The following is a 22,101-nucleotide window of genomic DNA, read 5'->3' as shown; positions in this document are numbered from 1 at the left end:
GCCACCACCCTAACCACTGAGCCAACACCAGGCTTGTGGTATATGGGTCATAATAGCAGTGGGCTATAATAGTAACGTGTTCAGTTAACGATGGTATTTTGTTCAGAATGAATGTGCGAGGTGAGACGATGCACTCCACGAGTGCCTTTCTAGTTATATAAGCAATCGCAAGACATACAGTGAGGGAATCAGCAGAAGAAATGCACTGTGGCAGTGACAAGCGAAGCCCGGCATGAGCTCTGAGAGGGGGATGCGTGGCATCATGTCGCAGCTCTGCAGATTGTGTGCAGCCTCTCTGTTATGAGACCCAGCCATCTGCTATTGTCATCCGTGTTAGTGTTAAAATAAGGGCTGATGGGTTTGCCAACACATATGCACACTCCCCTCTGAGCTGTCTAGTTTTTTTTATAAAAACGTTTGAGAATAAACCATGTGACTTTTAAAAGTTTATGACTTTTCTCAAGAGAGGTTTTTCAACATATCGTTTTGTACATATTTGATGGGGTGGCCTTTTTCCCCATGCCATCCCTACATATGGAGTACTACCATACTCCATGATTTGATCCTAGAATTGTGGTGGTGTGCTATTCATGGTGATGTTCTATCAGGCCCCTACTTTTATGAAGATAATGTTTCTGGACTAGCTATCTCACAATGCTACAAGAGGTTTTGGTACCTTATTTGGATGGAATGCCTTTAGCATGATTGAGAAAAGTTTGGTTTCAACAGGATGGTGGCACTGCCACATTATGCTACTGTTGCCCTCAACTACCTGGATGAAACAATACATTTCAGCTGGATAGGATGCCATGGTCTGGTGGAATGGTCCCCTCATATTCGGAGCTAACGTCATTAGATATTTTCCTATCGGGACACCTGAAATCCATGGTTTATAGCATGAGACCAAGCAGTTTTGTAGAGCTGAAGGAAAACATTTGGAAGGAATGTGCTGACATCAGTCTTTCCTTCTTAAGAAAGGTTCAGATAAATATACATGCATCAATTGTTATGTGTATGCAAATTAATCGGAATGAATTTGAACATTTAATAAATTGAAAGTAAAATGTGTAGTTTTTTCTTATGGGTCCAGATTTCTGAGACACCCGTTATCATAATAATATACAACAGAGAAGAAGAATCTTTATGGTAACTGCTTTCCTTGCACTTGTGTTTTCAATATTTGAATACTGCAGCAGAAATTATTTGATGTAATTTCAGAAATTCAGAAAATAACTCTATATATTCTCTTCTACCTGTTCCCCAGATTGGATACTGTGAGCTGCAAACAGGAAATGCAAGTTTTGCTCTAAGGTTGGCTGAAAAACTGGCAAGCCTTGGTCACCCTGTTTCTCTTTGGCCTTCAAAGCCACAGCATTCACAGCAATTAATCTCTCCATCAACTTTAATAACTCCGCAATACCGCAGTTTTCCGACAACTCTCTCAGTATCTGAAACACCCAACTTGCAAACAACCCCTCATCTTCCAAGCTCTTCAACTGCTCCTTTGGCTCCCAAGGTTTCTACCTCTGCCGTAGATGCTGGAATGAAGGCGGAATTGGAAGCACAATGGGCTGTTTGTCAGAAGAAGAACATGAAGATAACAAGGTGAGAGAAGGTGATGGAGAAGAAATATGGAAAGAGAGATATCGCAGAAAATTAGATTCTGATAAATTGGCATGGATCTCAATTTGTAATCTTGTGTTTATTATCTGCAAGTGCTTGATGATCACGAGTTGTCTACTATTGATTTGATCCATATTAGAACAATTAATTAATAACATTTTTACCTCCACCACTGAAGTTGGATGCAGGTGATGTTTTCACTCCTGTCTGTCTCTTTTGTTTGTTACTTGTGAAAATCGAAGATTTTTCAAGTGTATTGATTGGTCTTGTGCGTTATTCTGTCTGTCCATCTGTTGTTTTTTTTTAATGTCAATCACCTACAGGTCACAGTTTTAAACCGATCTTCACAAAACTTCACCAAACAGTCGTGTGTGTCAAAAGCAAGAAGCCGATTGTTTTTGAGGTCAAAAGGTCAACATACGCCAAAGGTTAACAACTTTGTCAAATTTCTAAAATCCTCAATTTTCATCCAATTGACGAGCAATCTGAGGAGGATTTTTATATCACGTCACTGAATTCAACCAGCAATTATTTTTGGGGTCAACATAGGCCAAAGGTCAATGACTGAAGTGAGATATCTTACACCTAAAGTTCGAGATAAACACCATAAATTGCACAAAATGAAATCCTCAATTTTCATCCGATTGACTTGAAATTTCAAGAGGATTTATATATTCAGGTCACTGAATTCAACCACCAATTATTTTCGAGATCAACATCGACCAAAAGCTCAGCATAAGCCAAAGGTCAATAACTTCGGTGGAATTTCTAAAATCCTCAATTGTCATCCCATTGACTTGAAATTTGAAGAGGATTGGCATATCAGGTCAATAAATTCAATGAACAAGTATTTTTGAGGTTAACATAGGCCAAAGGTCAACAAAGGCCAAAATGTCGACATGGGCCAAATTTCTAAAATTGTAAGTTTTCATCCAATTGACTTGAAATTTGAAGAGCATTTGCATATTTGGTCACTGAATTCAACCACCAATTATTTTTGAGGTCAACAGACCAAAAGCTCAGCATGAGCCAAAGGTCAATAACCGGTGGAATTTCTGAAATCCTCAATTTTCATCCCATTGACTTGAAATTGAAGAGCATTTGCATATTTGGTCAAATTCGTATAATGGATTTTGCAAGTATTGTGCTATGCACGACATCTTTGTTGTTCGTTTGTTTGTCAGGGTAAAAAATGTCTGTTTCCCAAATGGGTAAAATAAAATCATTCATTTATACATTTAAAAAATAAATTATATAAATTTTTATTGGCTTTTTTAGAAACTATGTTTTATCCTGAGTTCAGGTTTAATTTCAAGATAATCCATTATTATATTTATACAATATGTTGTGTTGATATTTCCCTGAAAATGGCAATCGTTAATAATATACATCATAAATCCATAAAACATTACCATCATTTATTCAGTCTCTTCTTTTAAAGAAAACGTGTATTATCACCCTCATACTTTACATTCATTTCTCTTATTAAAGAACAGGTTTTGGGTCGCTGATGACCGCGTGATTCGAAGGTTGTAATCACATTAATAATCGTTGGGCAATTATTTTCTTACATATGAAACTCAAAATATGCTAAAATTAACTTTTAAGTCAAAACTTTTGTCAGTGATCGAAAAACCGACCGGAATTTACCGAAGATGCTATGACATCACGTTCTCCGAAAACTTCATGAACATTCGGAAACAGCGTGTGAACAATGGCGAGATGTGAATCAGAGAGTGATTTCAGCGGCGATGAAATTGAGTGTTTTCATTCCGATATTGCCAAGGACGAGTCAGAGGATGATGGGAATTTATACAATGGAGTTTCTGGCCCTGAGCCATATAAATTTGAGCTCCTTGCAAGTGCCAGAAAATGGCCTATTTCGTGTACAAGTGGCAGGACTGACACTGACAGACTCCACCAGACAGATTGGTTTGTAGATTTTCATTTTCTTGTTTGATGCATAAAATAATGTAAAGTTTGATTCGTCTGTGACTTGATATAATAATTTTAACCCTCTAGTCACTCAAAAGTCAGAAATAGAATGAATCAATAATGGACCCAAATATATTATACACAGTAGCCTTGGCGTTGAAGCAGACAGCTGAGCTTGACCCGAGCAAAAGTGAACAGTTAGAACAAACCCCAACTTTCAAGAGACTGTTGTGGCATATAAATACCAAAACATGTTTCGCCTCATTGGGAAATATTCTACCAAATTTGGAAAAAAAAGTGGAAAATTGATCAATTTTTTACAATTGAAATGAAATAGCCCAATTTGCTGATGCTGTTAAAAAAAGTAATTTGATCAACAATAAGTTGATTTGTTGAGAAATTTTTTCATGCTTGTGTTTTTCAGAAAGTTTATTTATGTGTTTTTCCATGGACTCTTTAAGAATACATTTCAAGGTTTTTCTCACTTAAACTCAACAATTGATTCTGTGACAGAGCAGTATCTGGAGAACTTGTCAACCAACAACTCATATTCACAGAGTGGTAATCAGATGTGTTTATGCCTTCATAATCCTCAGCTGTGAAATGGTCACCACAAATGACAAGTCTATCCAAAGGGTCCTCTTTACCCGTTTTCTTTGGGGGAAAATTCGCCCGTTTTGTTTGTACAAATCTTATCTACTGCCGGCGAATGTTTGATTCCTTCGGGAATCAGTGGGAGTGATTACCCGTTTTCCAGCCATTTTCACAAAACATGACGACACACGTACGAGGCATGATGTACAAATATCTAAATAACTTTGTTCTACAATAATTCAAAATAAAAAAAGGATAATATAGACAGTTGCAAGCTCAAAAAAAGTGAAAGAACGGCCCACTGAACTGGACACTTCTTCAATGAGCGAGTGAGCGTCCGCTTTGTTTTGGAGAATGTGACGTCAATATCTATATCTGGCACGCGGCTGTTTTTTTCAACAGCCTCAAGAAATAACAACTTCGGAGTTAAATTTCATTAATTTTCCCAATAGTTAGGCAACCACAATAGTTTGCATCAAACTACTTAATGCACATATAATCATATTGATAAATTTTCAGAACATGTTTGATGACCTGCAACCTGCTGTTTAATCTTGTAAAGTTATTCATTTTTGGTGTAATTTTGAAACAGTTATGTTCCTTTTTTTTTCTTTCATTAATTAGAAGGTAATCACAGAATATATATTGTTTATGGGCTTTTGACTCTGTGTTTAATCCAACTCTATCACATGCAGGACGACTCTCAAATTTGTCATGTGGAGAATCAGGGAATTCAAGAGGTTCAAGATCTCGTATACCATTCACATTTATAAAGTAAAACTTCACTTCAAATAAAATGCATCTTCGGAACTTTCGTTGGTGCTTTCACAATCATCTATAAAACTACTTTCATAACTATCGTTTGAACACAAACTCTCGGTATTATAACTGTCTTTTGTTCCAACAGAGATACTATCATTACTCTCATAATTTTCAAAATCTTCACTTGAATAATGATTCATATTTAATTATCAGAAAAAACATTACCATCTGTATCCATATACTTTTTTTCGTTAACAGATTCAAGTACTACATTTTTTTAAATATTAAAGGTAATTTTAAAAATGGTCCTTAACTACGACTGAATTAAATGTCATTTCACCTGATCTATTAACATCCTTTATTTCATCAGGATTTACATCTTTCACGTTGTTGAAAAAAATACAAATTTCTCCTTGCATATTGCTGATGGTCTTATCTTTTCTTTCTAAAGCTTCATCCATAAGGTTTTTCTTTTTTGATACTTTTTCTTGTTTCATTGCTTTTTCTAGTTTTGAATATATTGCCAGAAGGAGAAGATAAACTTTTGTTAGAGCTATTTTAATTGATGTTCTTCCAGATATACCAAAGGCCCTTCCACTGAAGGAAATTGTTAACTCATGTTATCAACCATAATTGTTTTTATCCAATAGTTGTTATATTTATCTTTATTCAATTTTACATCCTCGACATATTTCTCAGTATCTTTTACAAATGTCGAAATTGAGTGAAACTTGTCTTTTGTTTCTTGATACATTGTATTTATTTAGTAAAAATTGTTGGTGGGTAAAATGGTTTTAAGCACAGATTCACCTATAAATTCAACTGAATTTTCATCAAGAAAATTTCAGTTTAAATGAGAAGCATCCATAAATTACCGTGACATTTTCATGAAGAAAATTTTATTTCAAGCAAAGTTGTGCTACATAAATATGGTGAATACAAAGTACTGTGGCATTTGTAATCATGTTCAAATATAAATGTTATAAAAAAACACCTTCAAACCAACAAACACACATTCAATCTTTTCAGACAAATATCTCCATTTGAATGAGAAACAAAACATTGTGATGTCTGTTCTAAGGATGCTTTAAAAGAGGGTTATAAAAAGCACCTTTAATCACAAAAACACATCAACAACATTGAGAGAAACTTGAAGAGAAATAAGAAGAAAATTGGATTAAAGGGAGATGTCATTGAGACAAAACCATTTGAAATAACAACTCTTCAAAGATGTTTTTAAGATCGGATAGAGGTGAAACTTATAAGATTTAATATTAGTCTAAGATCCATTTAGAAGCGATTCATATCTCAATGGATTCAATTATCAAGGTTGTTAGTGGAATGTTGAAAAAGCATAAATCATTCAAAATATATCTTGGAGCCTCCTTTACCTTCTCAAGAGAGGATAATGTTGTTGAAGAAAAATATATGAGGACGAATCCACCACACCTTATTGCATCAATTGATAGCTTCCTTAAATCTCCTATCTTTGAAGAGCTTATTAGATTTGAATGAGAAGAACAACAACAGGTAGTGGGTTCAACATTGGGAATATTTCATATCTCGATCTAAAAATTCTTAAATCAATTCCGCTAAAGGCTTCTTCATGTATTGATTTACCTTAGGATATAGCCTGGTGTTGGCTTAGCAGTTAGGGTGGTGGCTTGAGATCCTAAGGTCCTGAGTTCGAGCCCTGTTGGCCACTGAAACCAGGGGTTGACTCAGCCTGTCATCCTTCTGAGGTCGGCGAAATGAGCACCAGTATACTGGTAATTGGGGCATTGCATCAGCGGCATAGCTGCGCCCCTAACCAATGATGCAACCAGCAGCCAAAAAGGCAGCACATGATGGGAACCTAAGGATATAAAGAATAAAAAGGCACTAATTGATATTAAAAATACTGATAATAAATTCTTTCTCTGGAGTATCTTAGTACATATTTATCCACAGAAAAGGGACTGTGAAAGAGTTTCAAAGTGTAAGAAATATGAGAATAAATGAGAAAGTGGGGATCTCAGCATCTCTTGAGGAGAACCCATGAGCTTAAAAGATATAGCAAAGTTTGAGAATATGAATAACCTATCAATAAATGTTTACGGTTTAACTGATATAAACAAAGTCCAAATTCTAAGAGTTAGTAATATTATATCCAATGATAATTGGTCAAATGACCGGCATGTAGATCTCTTTTATTTCACTAATAAAAAACTGCTCATTATGCTGACATCAAAAACTTTTCTAGATTGGAAAGAAGTCAAGTTTATAAATCAAAGCATAAATCATATCCTTGTCAGAAATGTCTAAATATCTTTAAGTCTCAACAAAGACGTGATAAACATTTAAAGTATTGTTTGAACCATAAAGCAGCAGTTGTTGAGATGCCACAACCAGGAGAGAAAGTTGTATTTATTGAAATAAATATATGTATATAACATCCATTTGTAATATATGCTGATTTTGAGAGCATCTTGGAAAAGACTGATGATATTAAACAATATCAAAAGCGCATCCCTTGCGGGTTTTGTTATTACATTGAATCATCTGTAGGAAGTAAATATGATAAGATGGAGTTGTATAGAGGACCTGATGCTGCTGATGAATTTGTTAAAAGAATTGAGGATGATTGTATTCAGCTTACTGAAATTATGTCAAGAACAAATAAACCCCTTGACGTATATCCAAATGAAGAGAAAGGGTTTGAAGAAGCTCGGATTTATCATGCTCCGAGGCTTTGGTAAAAACAGAAAAAAAGTTTTGAAATCATTGCCATAAAATGGGGAAATATAGAGCAGCAGCTCATAATAATTGTCATCTTAATTATAGAATCCCTACATTCATACCTGTATTTCTTCATAATAATTGTCATTATGATATACATCTCTTTATAAAAGAACTATGTAAGACTCCTGGAAAGATAATAGCAATTCCTAATACAGATCAAAATTACATCTCATTTACAAAACAGATTTACACTCGTGAAATGGGTGAAAATACAAATATTAGATTTCTTGACTTATAAATTTATGACAAGCCCATTAAGTTCTTTCGTTTCAAACATCTCCTCTTTTCCTATACTTTCTATTCAATTTCGGACTAAAGCTGACTTGGGTAAAGACATTTCTCTTCTTACTAAAAAGGGCATTTACCCATATGATTATATGGATTCCTTTGAAAGATTTAAAGAAACAAGAATTCCTCCTCAAAAGTGTTTTTACAACAAGTTAGGAAGATGTCATATTATGGGTGACGAATATGAAATAGCAAAACAAGTTTGGAAAGAGTTTGAGATTAAGAATATGGGTGAGTATCATGACCTTCATTTAATAACTGATGTTTTATTATTCGCTGATGTGTTTGAGACATTTTGAGAAGTTTGTTCTCATAAAGATTCCAATGGACTTGATCCTGTCTATTATTATACATCTCCTGGACTAGCCTGGAGTGCTATGTTAAGAATGACTAAACAACCCCTTGATCTTCAAAGTGATTTATATATGCTCTTGATGATTGAGAAGGCTAAAAGAGGAGAAATTTCACAAGATTGTTCAAAGAAATTTGCTAAGGTAAATAATAAATATCTTCCAGGCTTCTCACCTGATAAGCCCACATCTTACTTAATGTACTTTGATGCTAATAACTTGTATGGCTGGGCAATGTCTGGATCTCAACCCAATGGTAATTTTAAATGGGTAAAGGAATATGAGTACAAATCTATCTCTGATGATATAATCTCCACACGTCAAGAAGATTTAGATAACCGGGATTATGGGTATTATTTTGAAGTAGATTTAAACTATCCAAGAAAACTTCATAACAAACATGAAGACCTTACTTATGGAGCTGAAAAAGAGATCCCCAATCAAGAGCTATTTGGTGGTTATCAACAACATTTCTTCAGTTCTTCAAATGAGTTTAAATATATTCCTACAACTAAATTAATGACAACATTGTTTGATAAAGAGAAGTATGTTTTACATCAAAGAAATCTAAAGCAATTTTTAGAAGCAGGACTACAAGTTAAAAAGGTACATCGGGCACCAAAGTTCAGTCAAAGTCATTGGTGAGATTAATATATTCAAATGTGAAAAGAAACTTAAAGGTCTAAAGAAGAGTGTATTAAATGAGACCATGAACTTTCAACATTACCTTGAATGTGTATGGAAAAGAAAGGATGTTTATGGAGAGATGAATCTTATAAGAAATTATCAACACAAAATATTCTCAGAGACTGTCAGTAAGAAAACTCAAATAGCATTTGATGATACCAGATATAGAATGAGTGTTGGAATAAATACATTACTTTATGGATTTAAAGTATAAGTATTATTAAAAAAAATGGGGTTGGGGGTTTTAACGGGCTCCCACTGCATTATTTTTAATTGATGAATAAATTTAGTTATTCCTGAAAATAAACATAAATATTGATAGTATCTCTATCTGACTACTCAATTTGATTAAATAAATGATCATATGAAAGGGGATGGGGGGGGCAAAGCCCAGCCCCGCAGGGATAGTAATATCAAAAGGGAAGCATTTGACGCAGTAATGTGTCCCAGTTTGAAAAGGAGAAATATGAGTGAGCATAAGCGAGCAAATATTGCGACTTTGAGAAGAATTGCGACCTCTCTAGTCACAATATTGTGACTTAATATTGTGACCTCTCTGGCCTCACCCCCGCCCCCCTGCTGTCGGTGATATTTCCCCCCCCCCCCATATTTCTGCAGGGTGCTCAAGGTCCACTAGCAACCCCTTTCTGGTAAAACTACCAAAATCAAGAATCATTGCTCACCTTCACTCTTTCATTCCTCCTTTTCCCCCCTTTGGAACAAACTCCCACACTCACTTCAATCCCACTCTTCCGTCCAGGTCTTCAAAACAGCAGTTCACCACCATCTCTTATCTTCCCCCATCTAAAACCATGATCTTTTCTACCCCTGTTAATCCGCCCCAAACCCACCTCCTTCAAATTCTCCGCTTTCCTTCCTGAAAGTCCCTGTCATGTAAGGACGCGGAAGTCCCTGTCATGTCCATCTTGTTTACACTGTATACCCCACCCCATCCTTCTCCCTTCCACAGATCTCATGTCTCTGTTCCCCACTGTTTTGTCCTTCCCTCTCCTGCCCCCCCACCCCCCTTGTTTTATGTTCTGTGTGTTAGCTCTCAAACTAGCCTCGACATTGTACACACAATAAACAAAATCCCTACCACGAAGCACGATGGTGGAAGCATCATGCTATGGGGATGCTTTTCAGTGGCAGGGACTGTGAGACTTGTAAGGATAGAGGGGATAATGAATGGAGCTAAATACAGGCAAATCCTTGAGGAGAGCCTTCTTCCCAGTGCAAAAAACCTTCGATTGTGGTGAAGATTTACATTCCAACAGGCCAATGACCCCAAGCATATTGCCCAAGCAACGCTGCAATGCTTTCTGATCAAGAACGTGAAAGTCCGTGTGTGGCCCAGCCAAAGCTCAGACTTGAATCCCATTGAAAATCTGTGGAAAGGCTTGAAGATTGCTGTTCACCGACACTCCTTATCTAACTTGACAGAGGTTGAGCAAACCTGCAAGGAATAATTGGGAAAAAAATCCCCAAATCCAGATGTGCAAAGCTGACACAGACATACTCAAGAAGACTGGAAGCTGTAATTGCTGCCAAAGGCACTTCTACAAAATATTGAATCAGTGGGCTGAATACTTACGTAAATGAGATATTACTGCATTTCATTTTCAATAAATTTGAAAAAAATTCAAAAACATGTTTTCAGTTTGTCATTATGGGGTATTTTGTGTAGATCGGTGACAATTTATTTTATTTTATTTAATCCATTTTCATTTGGGGCTCTAACGCAACAAAATGTGACAAAAGTCGAGAGGTGTGAATACTTTCTGAAGGCACTGTATATGAAAGAGGTTCTCTCTCGACCGAGCCAGAACAATGTGAGCTTAAATTACATCTCCAGAGAAACACCACAAGATAACTTTGAGGCTATATCTGTCGAAGACCGATGCTCCCTCCACATCATGCCACAAGGTGCCCACACCAATTCAGAAGGGTACCTCGAGTTCCTCTTACCCTTCAAGAAAGGGTGGATTAATTTTCTTAACGACTACTCTCAGGTCTCCAAGATAAACGCAACAGTCTTCTAAAAACCCTGTGACAAAAACTTGTAATAATGTCAGACTACACCGCTTTCTTGGATAAAATATTCACCAGAGGCCATTCTAGACCGGTATCAGAAGACCAGCTGATCTTCCTCCCGTGAACATTGTGGTACCTTCTGCATTTTGCCATTCAGCATCCCAAGAAACCTGACATCAGTCGTTTTTGATGTTCGTACAGAGTTCCACGGGATAAATTTTAACAAAGTACTTCTTCAAGTACCCGACGAGATGAACAGCCTCCTTGGGGATTCTCCTTCGTTTCAGACTGAGTGAAGTAGTCGTAATGGGAGGTGTGGAACAGATGTTTCATAACTTCCACGCAAAACCCGGAAGATCTAGACTTTACACTTCTTGAGGTTCAAAGATGACAAAGTCTATCATTGAATCTCGAGTGAATGTTCACCTGTTTGGCAACATCTCCATCAACTGCTGGAGTGACATTTGGCCTGAGAATGGTTGTGGATGAATACAGAATCACTCAAGGCGACAACGTGGCAGATTTCTCCCCGAAGAGGTATTTGCTTTCTTCTCAAAAACGATCCATACAATTCAGATAAAACTTCACTCCAACCTTCATCACCCATGACATACCAAAGTTTGTTCATGACATGAGAAAATTAGGGCTCAATGGGCGTTTAAGGGGGGGGTTTCCTCCCCCCAAAATTTGCATTTTCTTTCTTCTCAGAAAGTACACACGTAATTCCGATGAAACTTGACCACCACCTTCATCACCCATGATGTACCAAAGTGTTAATGGTATGAAAATAAAATATCCATAGATATTTACTTTCTTCTCCGTTTTATATTTTCTGGGTCATCCATGCCTACCAGTGATTGCTTGGTTATCTTATCCAGCCACTACCAGGTGAGTGCCCAGAGGTATTGCCCCTATGTATAATATCTCTATGAGGTTCTTTGTCATCATTCCTGTAGGTCCAGCTTTCACTGGTACAACTTTGCTTCCAGACTGTTCTCACTTCATTCTTGAGGTCTTGGTATTTGGACATTTTCTTGATTTCTGCATCATTCAGTCCAAAATCACTGGTATTAACACCTCAATTAGCAATGCCTTCTTCTCTGTTTTGTACCTAAGTGTGATATCTGGTCGCAACGCTTTGTTTTCGATGTTCACGCTCGATGGAATCATTCGGTCATACGTGAGCGGGAGGTACTTCCATGTTTTCAGTGATTGCTTTTGGTTCATGTTCCCACAAATTTTCTGGAACTGTTTTTTTTTAATCTTATTTTGAGCACCACCATTTTTCATATAAATGTCGAAAACCTCGGAGGAGTTCCATATTATTGCTATATCTGCTTTCATTGTCATAACGGTAGCATTAATTGCTGGGTCGAGATCCTCAGTTATCATCGATCGGGATACTGCAGTGACAGAACGTGGAGACATGAAAGTCTTCCCGCAGTCGTCGTGATATCTTGCATCTGTCACATGTAGATCACTCACACAATCCACTACCCATATCTTGATCTGTTGGCCAATATCTTCATGTTTGGCATTGCATGCATCAAGAACACAGTGTTTAAAGGTCAGCTGGTTCCAGCGGGCAGCAGTCGACAGACAACAACACGTCTCCATTGACTGAGGTTTTTCATATCCATGTCCATTATTCATTGTTCCCCACAAAACAGAGTGTTCCTTGAAGTAAAATTTTGGTGCTTCGGCCCGCCGCCATCGTTTGAAGGATGGGGCTTCACCTCATGGTTCAACTGATCGTTTCAATAGTATCTGTATGTGAGTCTTTGAAGTGTACGATGAAACACAGTCCTCATGACATCTAATGGTAACCTGGTCGTCACTTTCTAAATGACTCTTCAGATCCACAGCTTGACCATCTTGCCTTGCTTTACTTGCGCTAATGATGCTGTGGATGGGATCTGGTCTGGCAGTGATCAGTGGTTTGCCCAATGGTCCTCTACATGGCTTGAAGTAACCAGTGTGACCACTCCTTGACTTTTTCACAAGATCTTGGCTATTCGTTGTTCACCTTGGCGTCTTGGTTTTCTCTAGGTTTTCTTGGCGTATAGGTTTTCTATTATCATCGCTTTTCCGAAACCTTGTGAATTCTTGGCTTTTTTCATTGGCTCACCTTGGCATTTAGGAAAATGAGGAGTGGTCACACTCAAAGTAACATTCTTCCATTGTGTAGTCCAATGTAGCATCAGTCTGCAACAAACGAAGCATTTGTATTTCGTCAGTGAGAAGAAAGTATCTATTTTTGTGAATGGCATCATCTAATTTGCGCATTAATAGGGTAGATTGAAGTAGGATTGTAAAGTTAATTGTTTCATAAGAATCGTAGACCCTGAAAATGTGGGTATAGACACGTTTCCTGTAATGTTTGGTTCAGAACTTACCGAGATATAAGCTAAGCTCGTTACTTCTATCATGGTGGCAGCTAATTTGCATATTCATTGGCTTTTGTAAGATAAATGCTCAAGGTTGGAATCTTGATCTGGGGGGTCCAAAGGTGATGAAACAGCAAAAAAGAAACTTTGTGTGGATGCTAATGCACATTTCACCCAAAAATAGTGGTTTGACTGCCGGATTATATGGGGAGACATCACCACACATCACAGAACCCAGCTGGAGGTCGTAATTGAAATTTGACAGGTATTTGGTACCATGATGAAGTTCTTCATCCTCATGTTCCTGGAGGTTAATGGACGTCACATCACACTTCAACAGGATAACATGCGCTCTCACGTCGCACGTGTGGTCACCGACTTCATCGCACAACAGAACATTCCCATACTTCCATCCTGACCAGCTGGTTTTTTTGTTTTGTTTGTTTGCAATGGCGAGGCTTGTATGAGAGTGAACACATATAACGTACAACAGAGAGGGAAGGACAAAACAGCGGGGAACAGAGACATGGGATCTTTGGAAGGCTGAGTGATGGAGTGGGGTATACAGGGTAAACATGATGGACACTATAGGGACTTTCAGGTCCTTACACGACAGGGACTTTCAGGAAGGAACGCAGGGAATTTGAAGGAGGTGGGTTTGGGGTGGATTAACGGGGGTAGAAAAGATTGTGGTTTTGGATTGGAGAAGATTAGAGATGTTGGTGATGTGTTTGTTTTCGTTTCTCATTTCACATACTGCAGGTGTAAATGATGCACAGGAACTTTTTTCAATTAGTATGTAATTAATTCGATGTTTTTTTTGTCCTTTATTATTACGTTATATAATTCTTTTTTTAACATTCAGCATCTTCTTTGTGTTGTTGGCATATCTTTTAATTATTTTCATATTTTTCATTTGAGGTTCGTTTTTTTGTTTCTCTTTTTCATTTCCTCCCAAGTGACTCGAAGAGATTTTATGTGAGTGCTGATGTGTCGGACTCACTTGCTGCACAGCTGATGCAGATACTCACAAGCCTACTTTCTTCTCCCCATGCAAAGAGTCTCTGGGAACCTGCATTTCACATGGTAAAATGGGATAGCAGTACATTTTGCCTCCTTTATGGAGAATTCTCCTTTATTATAGGGTTCGGGTATGATGTGCAATGGAAATGTATCAAAACAGACTTGTTTGAACATGCATCCCTCATTATACTGTGACCCAACTTACGGAATTTCCCTGTCATGTAACATAAATTAGGGAACCAATACGTTGGGTTAATTCACATTTAAGAAACTTTGAATATGTGAATGATGAAAAAAATTATGGGGAATGAACATTGCTTGGTCTGTCATTTGTCCAAGCATGCATTTCATCCTACTCCAGGTCATTTGTGCATGCTTTTAATGCTGGACTCGTTTTCCATGCTTCTTGTGCCACTCAAGCTTGGCTTGTTTTAGTTCAGTCCATTGTGTTTATCACACTTGGTACTCTACTGTGCAGGATTTCAGCCTTTTTCAATGTTCTTACTTTAGTAATGTTAAGTCAAGATGTCTGTAAAAAGTCTTATTTTGAGCATTATTATCAACATTTTATCATGACATTATCAAATTTCTTACCTCCTCCCACCGAAGGTAGATGGATGTTATGTTTTCACACCTGTTTGTCTGTTTGTCTGGCTGTGAGCAGGATATCTCAAAGTTATGGTCGGATTTGGACTCAACTTGGTGGACAGGTTGGGTGGGTGATGAGGACGAATTGATGAAATTTTGGTGATTACCTGGACACTAGGACTTACAAAGTGATTTCTCACCATTGAGAGATAGGGCAAAAATGATTTATATCATGATATCTCAAAACGTTATGGACAGTTTTCGACAAAACTTGGTGGATGTTTTGGGAAGGAGACAAGAACGAGGCAATGAGATTTTGGTGAAGATCTGGATCTGTATCTGGATCTAGCCTTTCAGTCGGACACAAAACATAAACTGTTCAGCCTGGCGGTTGTGCGCACCCAACCGAGTGCCGTTCTAGTATTAAATATGTGTTGAAAAGGTTTGCTGCATCCTTAAGTGTGTTTTTATCCTGTCTTGGGACCAAAAACGTTTCTGAAGCAACACATCTCCAATTATATAATGGAAGCTGATGGGAAAATATGGTTTGATCTGGAAATTCACATTGTGTAAAACTTTCCTAGAATGTACAGTGTCGATAGAGTCTACACCCCCTTTCAAATTTTTCACCTTTTGTTGCCTTATAGCCTGGAAGTAAATTGCATTAAAACAGACTTTTTCCACCTCTTACTTACATATATCGTAACCCACAATTTCCAAGTGAAAAACAAATTCCACAAATTTCAGAGAATTAATTTAAAAATACAAAACTAGAATATCTTGGTTGGATAAGTGTCCACCCCCCCCCTTTCTAATAGCAATTGTAAATTCGTTCAGGTGTAACCAATCACATTCAAAATTTCACACCAAGTTAATTGGCCTCCACCTGTGTTAAATTGGCGTGATTCTGATTATTTGAGAATAAAATCAGCTGTTCCTGTAAGTTTCCTCTCCTGGGTAGTGCATTTCACACAAAGACTCAACCATGAAAACCAAGGAGCTTTCAAAAGACCTCCGGGATAATCCATCCATCCATCCATACATCCATTGGGACCAAACTTTTTGCAGAGCGTTGGTGCTGCCAAAGCAGTCTCCTTGGCTATTGGACACAATCCTGGACAGGTTGCCACTCTGACACAGTATACCAGCAAATTGGCACTCATTTTGCTGACCTTAGAAGGATGACAGCAGAGTCAACCCCACCTGGTATTGATTCAACATCTGAGTGGGATTTGAACTCAGGATCCTAGAATCTCAAGCCCACCACCCTAAACATGAAGCCAACACCAGGCCATACCTGCGGGATAAAGTTGTGGAAAAGCACAGATCAGGGGATGGGTCTAAAAATATTTCAAAGGCCTTGAATATCCCATGTAGCAGAGTCAAGACAGTCATTAAGAAATGGAAGGCATATGATACCACCAAGACCCTGCCTAGAATAGGCTCTCCCTCAAAACTGGATGATCAAGCAAGGAGGAAACTAATCAGAGAGGCCAAGCAAGAGGCTAGTGGAAATTTTAAAAGAGCTACAGGCCCTTATGGTAAAGATATGCCTGTTGTTGGCTTAATAGTCAGGGTGGTGGGCTTGGGATCCTTGGATCCTGAGTTCGAATCCTGCTTGGCTGTTAAATTAATACCAGCTAGGGTTGACTCTGCCTGTCATCCTTCCGAGGTTGGCAAAATGAGTGTCAGCATGCTGGTATCCTGTGTCGGAGTGGCGACCCATTCCAGATTGTGTCCTATAGCCAAGGAGTCTGCTGAGGCAGCACCAACGCTCTGCACAGAGTATGGTCCCAATTAATGGATGGATGGATTCCACCCACCTCTATGAAGCACTCAAGCAAGCCCACCAACGAAATGGTTGATAAAGAACGGCTGGCTGTCATACAAAACACCATCCTGAGATGACCGGAGACATCTGGAGTATCAAACAATGCTTGAATTGGACAAACAAACACTTTTTTTTTTAGCAGTTGGAACTACTGCGAAGTTTAATTCTGCAGTTTAAATTTAGAAATTTGGTTCAGGTTAAGAGATTCTAGAGCTTATCACATTTCAGCTGCAATGCTTGTCAACATCCCGAGAGTTGTATGGGGATGGAGGGGGTAGAGGGTTTGGGAGGAGGTTAGCATGAGGTGATGTGAGGGGAAGGGAAGGCAGATGTGTGGCAGAGCATTATTTACGATTCACACTGTCTCATCAAAATGATTCTGCATAGAATAATAGTGAAGAGGGAAACAAAATAATGTCTGAAATAAACACCGTCCTGAGATAAACACCACCCAGACATGTCCGTAGACAGACACCACTTGGAGCAAACACAGCCCGGACACATCCAGAGACAAACACCTCCCGCACACGTCTGGAGGCACACACTGCCCAGACATGTCCGGAGACGAAAATCGCCCGGACGCGTCCGGTGACGAGCACCGCCCGGACGCATCCGGAGATGAACAACGCCCAGATGCGTCTGGAGACGAACACCGCCCGGACGTGTCTGGAGACGAACACCGCCCAGACATGTCTGGAGACGAACACCGCCCGGATGTGTCTGGAGACGAACACCGCCCGGACGTGTCTGGAGACGAACACCACCCGGACGTGTCTGGAGACGAACACGACCCGGACGTGTCCTGAGATGAACACCACCCGGACGTGTCCACAGACGAACACCGCCCGGACGCATCCGGAGACGAACACCGCCTGGACACGTCCGGAGATGAACACCGCCCGGACGCGTCCGGAGACAAACACCGCCGAGACACGTCCGGTGACGAACACCGCCCGGATGCGTCTGGAGACGAACCCCGCCCGGACTCATCCAGAGACGAACACCACCCAGACATAAACACTGCCCAGAAACAAACACTTTCTGGACACGTTTGGAGACAAACACCACCCAGACATAAACACTACCCAGAGACTAACACTTTCTGGACATGTCCGGATACAAACACCGCCCAGACATAAACACTGCCCAGAGACAAACGCATTCTGGACATGTGCGGAGGCAAACACTGCCCAGACATAAACACTGCCCAAAGACAAACACCCTCTGGACACATCTTGAGATAACCACCACCCAGAGTATAAAATAATGTGCGAACATAACTCTCCGGACATTGCTAAGTATTTGTGCTGAAACACGATAAGGTCAAATTCTTAACCTGAACTGAATTTCAAAACTTTAAATGTGATATTGACCTTAGCAGCAGTTCCGACTCCTAAAAAAGAGTGTTCATTTATGCAATGTGCACATTGCTGACACTCCGGACATCTCCATTCATTTCCGGATTGTGTTTTGTATGACCGTGCTGGCTTGGCAAATGATTCGTGATCGATTATAACAAATATCACCTGGGGATGCCCATAATGTCAAACAATGTCCGACTTAGACAAATGAACACTTTTTCTTAGCAGTCGGAACTGCTGCCAAGGTTAATTCTGCCATTTCAACTATGAAATATGGCTCAGGTGAAGAGATTCTCAAGGTTATCGCATGTGTGGAAACTAAATAAAGCTACAAACGCTTGGAGATGCTCTAAATGTCAATGTCCGAATTGGACAAATGAACACTTTTTGTTGTTTTTGTTAATAAATGAACACTGCTATTTTGCCTGAAACTGCTGCTGAGGTTAATTAACCTGTTTCCAATTTCAAAATTTATACTTCTTAAGATATTCTTGAGCTTATAGCATTTGCAGAAATTAAATAAAGCCATGAACGCTGGCAACCGGGAGTTTATAAGCATTGTGATGTATCCAGCAATTTGTAGGTTTTAAGATGAGGCATTTGACGATATGAGTGAGGAAAGTGAAAAAAATAATTTTGAGCGCTTTATCGTTAAGAAACCGTTGCGACCTGTTCCAAGTCAAAAGGCATTGTTAAGCACGCCAAACAAAAAGGCAAATTGAGACTTCAGCAAACTGACAGAGTGCTGACTCAGAGGTTGACCAAGGATGATGCTTTGATAAAGGATAATTAAATAAGGCTGCTAATTATCTTCAAAAGGGATATTTAAACTATCCCAAACACTCACCTTTCATTCATGCACCACTTTGGAGTTCCCTTATTGTTCTGCATGCAACGTTTGGGGCTGCTAGGTTTCATGGTTTTGGAGTTATGGAGGGGACACACTGACTGAGGGACTGACTGACTGATACATTGACATTTATTATTATAGATTATAGATAGCAATTTGCTATTTTGCCTGAATGCATTGTTTTATAATTTGAGCATTTGTTCAAATATTTCTGTTTATGCTTGCTTGATTAAGCTTGGACCATCTTAACCATCCTAACCTGGATGCAAATTGTCTTGAACAGATATGAAAGGGTGAAGAGGCACAGACAAGTTTATTGTTAAGATGGATATTGAAACAAAATAATTTTTCTTTGTGAAAAGTGAAACAATTAAGTGATTGTGTATTATGTGGTAAAATAGGAAACACTGAAGCATGTGTTGTGTAATTATTCAGTGGTATTAGCACATGGACGTCATAAAGAGGTTCTGGAAGTCCTTCAGCATCCATATTTTGGTGTTCAGTGAGAAACGAAGAAATTACCTGTTCACATCCTATGTGATGATCAGCCCGCCCCTCGCTAAGCAGGGGATGGGGTTTTGCAATCACTTCTGTATGTGTGTCTGTGTGTTTGTCTCTCTGTCTGTCTGTGTGTCTGTTCGGGCGTAACTGAATTGTTTCATCAATCAAAAGTTAGAAACTGATTTTTATTTTTCTTTTTTTGGATCAAAAGGTTAAGGTTGCATAAATCATCAATTTTCATCCGATTGACCTGAAATTTAAAGAATTTTCATATTGGGTCACTGAGGCTTTATTGCTTTTGAGGTCAAAAGGTCAAGATTTCCTAAAATCGTCAATTGTTTTGTTTGTTTTATTCCGCTGTTTTTGTGATGTTTAGCATTCGGAAGAAGAAGACTGAATACAAAGCGGATGCGGACAGGCTTTGTATTTTCATTTGTTTTGTGATGGAGACAAACCTGGGTAGAGCTCAAACCATGTTAACCACCTCCTCCCACTACCTGACTCAGGTGTTATCAGATGCCTTATCTGAAATCCCTCTCTTTGGAGAATATCTTTCATCCATCTCCAAAGATCGAGAACCAGGGGAGCTTTTGGAGACGACAAAACATGAAGAGCTTGAGATGGGATCAAATGAGCTTGAGATGGCCTTCATTGTTTCTGTTCGCCGAGCCTCAGCAGCTCTAGCTCTTCTTGGTGGCTATCGTGAGATCTTAAAAGCTGGATCCAAGGTCCTGGTAAGAAAAATAAAAACACCACACTAATGCACAGGAATTACTTGCATAATTCTGTCAATGCACAAATAGTTGCCTTGATTGTATAATGATCTGCAGGTTAATTTTACAATACATCAGACAATTTTGTCATCCTCACTTGCTTTTGCTCAAAGCACTTCGTATTTTTCAGGTGACTGGTTTGTCCGAATATCAAGGAGAAGTCATATCATTGTCTTCTGACTTTTCCACAGCCAGTGTCTGTTTTGTCAATTCCTCATCTACCGAAAGCCCATCATTCATCCCAACTTCTCGTCTCAGTGTCAAGGAATTTGAGGTAACGTGAGAATGTCATTTGTGTCACGATATTAAACAGTCTTTGTGTTGTTATATACCCATGTCTGTTATGCAAATATGAAACTACTGTCCTGTCAACAAGCAGAGAAATTACCAAGTTGGATTGTTGGTGGTCTTCATGATGGCCAGTGTGTATTGAATAACATGTATAAAAGTTAAGCATGCCAACAAAAAAGAACTGCTTGAGAGAAAAATATTGACTCAAACTCAATATTTTTTTCACACATAAATTCAAGAACCCTCGATGCACAAGCTGCATTTCCCATTCATCACGAGACGAAGGCAAATATGTACACCCAGCACATGCAGCTCTGTAGGGGTGTCAACTTGAAAAAAAAAAACTTTCATCTCATCAACGTTTGGACAAAGTAGCAATATTGTTACGGGTTCGCTGGGTGGGTGATGAGGTGCCACTCAGACTCGCTTCCCGACCTTTAACCCTGAAACCAACAAGCCGCAGATACAGTAACTATCAATTATACAAGTTAGAAATATCAAAATGACATTTGTTGTTCTTGCTTACCCTTCTTTTCAAACATTCTTCACCTGCTATTGCTGTCATCTTGCTTACCCTTCTTTTAGAACTCATTTACACTAATAGTTAATTAATCTGGCCGTTTGCAACTCCACTTGTAAAAGTCAGGATATGGTCTTTTCGTTTCTTTTCTTTCAGTAAGTATTGAGGACACACTTATCCATCACCTCCACCATTTTGAATATTGTTTCTACAGTCTCATTGCTTTTACTATTTCTGAATCCACAATGTGCACCATTATATCACTTTTCTTTCTTGCTGACATGTCCATTCAAGTCTACACCGATAATTATCACTTCTTTGTAGCTTATTCCTTGAACCAAATCTTCTAGTCCATCCCAAAACGATATTTGTTCTTCTTCACCAAGAAATGCTTGGGGTGCACACTGCACATGTGCTTACGACATTCAAAATTTATTCTTTCATCATAATTTTCAGGTCCATGATTCTGCTACTGAATTAAAGAACACCAACGCCACCAATGCCCTATTGATCTCCACAGCAGAACCTTTTTTTTATTTTTCTTTGTTGCCGCCAATGACTTGTACTGTTGTCTTCACATGTTGTTTCTTGAAGACAACAAATGACAACTCTTCTTCTTTTCAGCATTTAAATGAATTATTCGCTTCTTTCCATCATCATCATACCTATGTTGATCGTTTCTTTCCGTAACTGTTTTGTTCCTGTTAAAAACTCCATCTGCCATCATTGGTACTTATTTTGCATGCACAGCTCTTTTCCTTTGCATTGTCCATCATTATTAGCCTCGTTGGACATAGTCCGAAATGGGGGCTTATGGATTGGGTCCCGTGTGCCCATGCATCCGTCCGCAGCCATATCTCGGACATGTATGGACCAATTTTGTTCAACCATGCACAAAGACAACACATGATGGTACACATAT

At 38.8% G+C, this 22,101-nt stretch overlaps 1 protein-coding gene across 1 annotated transcript in view; it reads left to right on the top strand.

Moving 5' to 3' along the window:
- The window catches only part of HECTD4 (HECT domain E3 ubiquitin protein ligase 4), a 525,771-nt gene that overhangs the window by 174,874 nt on the left and 328,796 nt on the right, over positions 1 to 22,101 (top strand). Inside the window, exons 21-24 of the mRNA XM_085880170.1 lie at positions 1,265 to 1,605; positions 14,401 to 14,527; positions 20,102 to 20,329; positions 20,499 to 20,642. Coding sequence (XP_085736296.1) covers positions 1,265 to 1,605; positions 14,401 to 14,527; positions 20,102 to 20,329; positions 20,499 to 20,642 — 840 coding nt within the window. The remainder of the gene's footprint in view (positions 1 to 1,264; positions 1,606 to 14,400; positions 14,528 to 20,101; positions 20,330 to 20,498; positions 20,643 to 22,101) is intronic.

The sequence above is a fragment of the Eptatretus burgeri genome, chromosome 4, assembly GCF_056783735.1.
Source record: "Eptatretus burgeri isolate ZD-2024b chromosome 4, Ebu_testis_v1, whole genome shotgun sequence".
In the NCBI taxonomy this organism is placed as follows: domain Eukaryota; kingdom Metazoa; phylum Chordata; class Myxini; order Myxiniformes; family Myxinidae; genus Eptatretus; species Eptatretus burgeri.
This window is presented reverse-complemented; position numbering and strand designations above follow the sequence as displayed.